General features: G+C 42.7%; 1 protein-coding gene across 1 annotated transcript; it reads left to right on the forward strand.

Annotated features, from left to right (window-relative positions):
• The first annotated feature begins 2,302 nt into the window (after positions 1–2,302).
• LOC138964853 (uncharacterized) lies at positions 2,303–4,528 on the forward strand. The gene is made up of 3 exons (XM_070336911.1): positions 2,303–2,561; positions 2,965–3,148; positions 3,716–4,528. The coding sequence occupies exons 1-3, from the start codon at positions 2,464–2,466 to the stop codon at positions 3,770–3,772; spliced, it is 339 nt and encodes a 112-aa protein (XP_070193012.1). The 5' UTR covers positions 2,303–2,463; the 3' UTR covers positions 3,773–4,528.
• Positions 4,529–8,090: the final 3,562 nt, after the last annotated feature.

Below are 8,090 nucleotides of genomic sequence, written 5' to 3' on the forward strand. Positions count from 1 at the left end.
ACTGTCCCAAGCTTTGAAATCGAATACGCTTAGCATCCCACCTCCAACCACTCAGCCCGATCGGTTGACTCCCATGCCCCACTACATTGCTTGCGATGACGCCTTCCCCCTGAAACCCTACCTCCTGAAGCCCTACCCAAATTGCTAAGTGTCAGATCCAAATGCATATTATGTATGCTGAGCAGACCATGAAGGCATAGAGACAAGTCAGCTAGCCAGTCTGTTTAAAGTACCACTTCCCGAAAGTAGTCAAAAACAGCCTGCTCACCAATACTTGACCGAGCCAGCAAGTCAGTCCTCAACATCAAGCTGGACCAGCGAAGCATTCGAGCCATTCCCTTTCAGTGACGACGAAAGTTGTAATATCCTGAAAGAATGGAATGGGGACGATAGCGAAGCCAAAGTCCAAGAGAAGTGACTCTCAGAGTCTCGCATAGCTGATCACTTTCGAAACGACGTTGAGAATTTGGTGGTAGTAAAAGCAATACGGTACGCAAGAAAGAATAAGCAAGGAGTTAATAGTTTGTATCGGCTCTTCAGCTGATATTGCTATTCGAGACCAACAACTGATCGCTGATACTGTCAAAGAACAAATCAAATAAAACAACCTTCCTGGCAGGGCTAAACTTCTGATTAAGTCTGACGCTAAACAAACCACGTTCTACCTCGATCCTACCGAAAAGAAAGAAACTCACACTCCAGACAGACCAATCGTTTCTGCCTGCAGCAGTCCAACAGAACTCATTTCGGAGTACTTTGACATATCCTCTTGCAGCCCATAGTGCAGTCATTACCGACATACATAAAAGACACAACCCATACCCTCAACCTTATAGAACACCTCATCAGCCATCCTAGATTTCAGCCTCAATTGCTGTGCACCTTGGATGTTGTGTCTTTGTACACGCTGACGCACCGACGTCCAATCGATTCTGCCAACCCACCAACAACTACAATTGTCCGTCTTGCTGAGATTGTCCTCACATTGAACACGTTTGAGTTTGACGGACAGAGTTGGCACAGATCAGTGGAGTCGCCATGGGTATACGTCTTTTTTTCTTCTCATTGGTTACCTCGAGCACCTAATCCTGGAGTCCTGTTCTGTTCCCGAATTCTACAAAAGGTTCATAGACGATTGTTTGGGTGCCACCTCTCTGTCTGAATCCCTCCTTCTTGAGACCGATGGAAGTTTGTTTCTTCTATTAGCTCCCGTGGCAGTCTTCATACTTAAAGCTGTTTCCTTCTAGGTATATCTCTGTTAAAAGAAGGTTCAAATAAGCTCATGTCTTTTCACATTTGTTACTTCCAATTTTGTATAAAAAAAAAGAAGAAAAAGAAGTTCAAGGTAAATAACTCAGTGTCACGTGATAATCCTCAATGGCTGGTCTGATGCGTAACGTAGTGGACAATTTTGTTATTCTGTTAGCGTTGCATCAAGTAAGACGCAACTGATGGCAAAGGAGGCAACATTAGGGACATCCAGATTCAACCTTCGTCAGACGAACATTCGTCGGTGGTGGGGATTTCCTCTCTATTTTTAACTTTGTGCCTCAATGCGCATGCGCTTGGTTTTTCGCGCCCACCACCAGGGGCGGATCAGTTGCTTTGTAAGGGGGGGTGCACTTTGAATTGAAAGTGAATGTGATGAGCGCGAAGCGCCCGAATTTGCTAGGGGGGTCCGGGGGCATGCCCCCCCGAAAAAAAATTTGGCCCTAAGAAGCGAAATGGTGCCATCTGGTGCCATTTGAACTTAGAAATGGTCATAGAATCAGCTTTCCAAATTTTTTTATTTTTTATTTTTTTGCTGGAGGGGGGGTGCACCTGCACCCTGTGCACCCCCCCCCCTCGTCCGCCCCTGACCACTGCTTGCCGAAGACCGGGATCTGCGTGGTGAAAAAGGCGTGTTTGACGAACCTCAATCAGCAATCTTCGTGAGTACTTTTAGTCCTTTTCATAATGTTAAAAATATGTTTTATGTGCGCAGTGTTAAAGTTTAATATCTTTACGACGCTTCTGTGGACTGCGCATCTGTAAACTGTTCATTTTGGAGGCCTAGTGCATGAACACGGATACCCACACAAAACTCAGAACTTGAGTCGACGGGCGACATATCCTGCCAGTGCTGCGTGTGGTTCGCTTTTCAGAATTTTTTTTTCAGTGTTGCTTGTGTACCCAGCATATTCAGATGTCTGGAATATTCCGATAAAAAAGACTCGTCATATGTAACACTACACGTAATCACTGTTTCAAAAAACAGACGAACGCGCACGAAGAACTTCGCGTAGATCTGGACCGAAATGAGCGACATTGCCGATAGGCCGAGTCTTAGCAGCCGCTAGGCGGCGCTGTCGTTGTAAGTGGCTTACTCTTCAATCTCCGCAGCAATCCACCATTGTTTGTTCGCGTGGTGACCCAAGCTTTTCAACGTTTTGTTGGGCTTTTGTCGACATTCAGTGAGCTAAAATGAAGAAATTTGGTGACATGACGCTGGCTGACCTTCGAACAGAATGCAAGAAAAGGGGTGCAAAGCAAGATGGCCGGAAAAACGATCTTGTTGATCGGTGAGTTGAAGCGTGTGTGTGTCGTACGGTGCAGAGAAGTTTTTTTTAATCTTTTCTGCAACGTTTGGCTCTTTTTCAGTTGTGGGAAACATTAATGATAATAAAAGAGGAACGTCTACCAAATATTTTTTTATTTTTTTATTTTTTTTTCCTGTAGCTTTGGCATGATGATGACCTAGCTAGTATTTAGGCCTACTGTGTAGTAGTACTAGAACTCTCTCAACACATACTTTCTACAGGTAGTGTTAATAAATTATATATGAAGTCCTGATATTTTTGGGGGGAGGGGGGTGGGGGAGTGGCATCAATCAACTTATCAAGCCTGTTCAGTGTTGAATTTGGTTACTCTGTGCTGAAAAGAAGAATCATCAATCACAAGGCTACCATTTGTGTTTTGTTTCAGACTGGAAGCCTATGTGAAGAATGCCAACTTTGGACGAAAAGATGATCAACAAGAAAAGGCCTTCTCTCTGGATGTTCCAGAACCTAGCACATACCGGGACATCAACCTGGACACACCGTTGCCAGCAGTAACCAGGAAGCTTGTTGACGGATATCTACTGTCGGGAGATGCTGATCTGAAGCAGGTTAGTAACATTTTTTTTTTCATTTTTTATACATCTGTGTGGCACTGATCTTGTCCGAGAGGGGGCCGACGGGGTAGGAAGTCAACTTTTCTTTCATTTCAATAGTGATGTAAAATATTTAAAATAAACACATATACAGTAAATTCAAGTTCCAACAGTCTGCCAACATCAGCTCATAAAATGATTTACCAGATTTTTCACGTACGTATGCCGACAAAAGTTACCAACCAGGGATGGAATTCATGTTGGTATGTTAACCTACCATATCAGTTGGTAAAATCAACTAACCGACCGACATGAATTCCAGCCCAGGGGTATGTTTGTTGCAGGTTTATATTTTTTAACATTCGGGTTATCCCCTAACCTTGGGTTATCTGAGCACTGGTGCTGTATCTGTGACGCAGGGTTATTTTAACCCCAGTTTATCTCGAGGGTTAAAAAGATGTACCTATGACAAAGATATCACCCCAGATCAGATATAATATTTAGATTGCCCAAGCTATTTCTAGTTGTTTTAAGAAATATTTAGATTGATTTTAATTCTTGTTCTCTCAATTTGTGTTGCAGGTCAGCAAATCACTGTATGAGGAGACCTACCTGCAGTATCGACAATCACTTCCGTGACGTTTTGCTGGAAACCCACCTGTACAGAACCTACAAAGGGGAGGAGGAGATGGAATCTGACATGGAGAATTAACTTTTGTGCTGTTCTACTTATGCATAGTGCTGGACTGTGTTTCTTAAATTGAAATTGAAGGAAATGACTGATCTTGCACCAGGATTGGTAGCTGTGACTCTAGTCCTAACCAGGTACAGGATAGCCCAATGCATGAGAATGTAAAGCGCTTTGTTTATGTTCATTGCTACTGCTAGCAATATTACAGTCTTACCTACATAACTACCGGACGGTCGCTGGCTGCGTGCCTCAAAATGAGCCTGTTTATGTTACGATAGTGGGCATGATTGAATGTTTGTACTACTGGTTATAAAATATGTGGGCATGACGGCATGTGTGAATGCATCAATTTACCTCCCTTTGTAGTGGATTTTTTTTTTTTTAAAGTGGATCCAAGTGTTAGCCAGTGTTTTTGTGTTGTGTTTTTACTGTTTGATTGAAATTTATTTTCCTGTACACGATGGATAAAAGGAGGTTGTGTTGAGGTGTCGAGTTGATCAGATGTGCGCCAAAGAATATTTTTTGTCCATGCCAAGTACATGTATGCGAAGAACGTAAAGTGTATGATCATGCTTGATAACTGATTTCAAGTAAAGGTTAGATAATGTGCTTCAAAGAATATTGTTTTGTTTTGCAAGGTACATGTATGTGAATGTAAGCTTGAAAATTTATAAATTTGAAGTAAAGGTCAGGTGTGCAATCAAGTAACAGGTCTTGGTGCGAAGTGTGTGAATGTTGTTTGAGGATGTCTTATTCCTGTAGATAAAACTGAACGTCAGCAGCCGCTTTTTGACCTGGATTGAAAATGATGTAAGCTAGAAGATTGGTGTATCTTTAGAAAGAAATAATTATCTTACTTTCACGAGCAATATAATATAAAAGTGTCAAAAACTGATTTTTCACATTGATGGATTTCTCCTGTTATGATAGGCCTATGAGGGATCATCTTTTACACCTAATACATCCTTTGAACTCAAATAATAAACATTTTAAATAGTTTTCTTGCATATTTTTCTTTATAAGAATCCAAGTACAAATAGCGACTGCTGACTTCAGTTTGTGATTAATTTCATTTCATTCGTTCTGCACACACACACTCACACGAACACATTCACAGTCAAATCCACTTAAAGTAAAACAGAACGCCATGTTCTAAACTAGCATTTTAATGCATTTGTCATCAAACTCAAACAGCACACATGCAGGGTTTGATTTTGGCATATATAATAATATATAATCATGACATTAGTCAGCCTACTACTGAACGCAGCAGGGCCTATAATACATGTACTTCAAAAACTGCTTCAGGGTCACCAGGTCATCTTTTCTTAGTACAGTGGAACCTGCAATTAGTACCACCCCAAGGGACCGAACCAAAAGAAGTGCTACTTTGAGGTATTCACAGGCACGTTTAGACGTGCGTCACACGGCCAACAAAAACACTGTTTTTGCTCCTCACATGTTACAACAGTCGCCTCTCGGTGTTTGTGTTTGCCATGTGACGCAGCAATTGGTCCAAAATTGACAGTGCTATTGAGCGTAATCACAGATTTGGCCCTATTTGGAGGGGTGCTATTCACAGGTTCCACTGTATTAATTATACATGTATTCATTCTCAAAATTTTGATCGCAAAAAAATCTATCTTTAGATTTGCACTTGGCATCTCCCCCCCCCCCCCCCCCCCACACACACACAAACACTAACACCACCAAGGGCTTATGAAAGAGAGAAGACCGAGCGTCAAACAGAGGCGCATGAAAGCAAAATGACGAGAGCCTGTAACACACATGGAAAAAGTGACAACAAAAAGCTGTGTTGTGTGTGCATATTTTTCATGATTCCCCACCAATCTTCCCGATTATTTACAGATAAATGTACATACCATCTACTGTGAGTTTCTTGTTGTGATAATCAGATTCTACGAAGTGCCCATGGCAAACGATACTGTGCTTCGTCGGTGCAAACTTTTTTTTCTTGAGTTCACTTGTTTCCTCGTCGACGATCGACTCTATTCCGCGTCTAACAGCATGCATCCAACTCTTCCTTCGCTCCTCATCTTCTGGAAACGTATGGCCGCCACGCCTTGAACATCCAGGAACACAACAACACCCGCTCGGCATCCTAATCTTTGCTAACGAGTCGCAGAACGTCGATAGACAAAATCAAAAATGACTGGGGATAAAGATGGAAGCGTCTGCTCGAAGCCCCTTACAACCGAAGCGACGCCAATCGGCGGCAAGGGAGATAATATCCAAAACGTCGACCATTGGAAAGTTGTGACCGTGACGGGATGTGACGTCACCACTTCAACAAACTCGCGAAGATCGGAACTCACGAACTTTTGAGGAAGGCAAATCTAGATGTCTCTATTATGTCCTTCGAAGGCACGAAATGGGTGAATCGCAGAAGTATAGCGAAGCCTAAGTCCAGGGGAAGAAAGTCTCAGCCAGCGTCATGTGATATTTGCAATAGCTGATCGCATTCAAAACGACGTTGAGAATTTGGTGGTAGCAACAGCATTGAGGTACGCAAGACGAATAAGCAAGGAGGATTCAACTGAGAGCTCCTCTGACATTACGTATTGAGAAGACATGAAATGGGTGCATTGAAGACCAGCGTCAGTTGAGACGGTTTTTGCGCGTATGGATGGCGACCGATCATCTTTTGCACGACATTGGCCCATTCAGTGATTCAGAAGAAAAATACCAACTTCAAAGACAGCATTACAGGCGAAAACAACAACTTTGTGATACTTGGCTAAAAGTGAGCTACAAGTTCCATTGATTTATTGATCGGTTGAATACGCAGTGGCCTATAATATCTTCTGTATTACCTTATTTAGTAATGAAATGGTTTTGCGCGGCGTGCTTAGCATTGTCAGCAACTTATGTCGCGTGTAGAGAGGTCTGGTGCTCCCTATTTGTGATCGTGATACGTATTCTTCAATACGGGAAAGTTGGTTTGAATGTAGGTGTGCCTTAATGTTTGTAATTTGGTATTAGTGTCTTTTTGCGTCCATGTCTGCTGCATTGAATGAACCACTAACATGAATTACATACATTGCATTTTGTTTACTGTCTATTGCAGGTGATTCGCTCCCATTAAGCCTGACGATCAACTTGACAGAGACCACGGGCCAAGTACAAAATGAGCATTCTTCGTGAGAAAACAACTACCAAAATTAATAATCACCACGAAACAAAAAGAGGAATACAATGCCCACTTTCCCTTTATATTGGTATGATCAAGACACGAACCAGCAATCTTCAGTCTGGCTGTTCCAAGATCAAGACCCTCCTAGGTGAATGTTAAACGTTCTGGAAGCTCTACAAAACATGGTGGCATGTTTCTTTCGTTATACCAGGACAGCTTGTGAAGGGGAAGGCGGTCACCTCTGCATGGTATGTGAACATATGAACAACTGGCTGCTACAGACACCAACACACAGGAACCTGGGAGCTGCTCCTGCTACACTCTACTGATATAAATCTCCAGTTTCTAACCGAGAACAATGTTTAGCTTCTCACACATCCACCTCATTCTCCCGATCTAGCCCCGTGTGGTTTTTCTTGGTTACCGTTTGTCAAGACTAAAACAGCCGCGATGGAGGTTGTTTGAGACCGTTGAAGACGATCAAGGGTACTTAGAGGACGTCATTTGCACCATCGAGGAAGCAGCCTGGTGTGACGTCATGACCAAAAGGTTCGAAAGAATGACGCAATGCATGCAGACTGGTGGGACATTCCTTCAGAAGTTGGATTGTGTTTTTCCCCTCCGGTTATTGATGACAAAGCAATGCCAAGATTAAGAACTTATCGAGTACCCTGCGTACCGAAACAATTATTCCCTGTTTACCTTTTTTGTTGAACGCTTTACCTGATGCCTTCGTGTCCGTGTTAACCGTCGAGTAAACCACCGCGGATCCACCCAAGCTTCCACATACACTACGCGCACCCTTCCACTTGTCTTGAATGCATCCCACAGCCAATTCATAATCTGTCAGCTAACTGCAAAGACTAGAACGTTTCTATTCTACAGAATGAATGTTTATGATTGTCAGCGGCCATTGTCATCTTCCATCAGCTACAAACCCCTTTCAGGGACTTTCTGAAGTACCCGAGCTGTCGTCCTTTCCAAACAGCATGATTGATTTATCATTTCTTGAGTTTTGTCTTGTTGCATGTTTTGGTCGTCTTTTTTCTTCGAACCCGGCAGGGTAATTCAGGACCGACATACATAATTTCTCTATATTCCGGTAGCTCAGT

The sequence above is a fragment of the Littorina saxatilis genome, linkage group LG4, assembly GCF_037325665.1.
Source record: "Littorina saxatilis isolate snail1 linkage group LG4, US_GU_Lsax_2.0, whole genome shotgun sequence".
NCBI lineage: Eukaryota > Metazoa > Mollusca > Gastropoda > Littorinimorpha > Littorinidae > Littorina > Littorina saxatilis.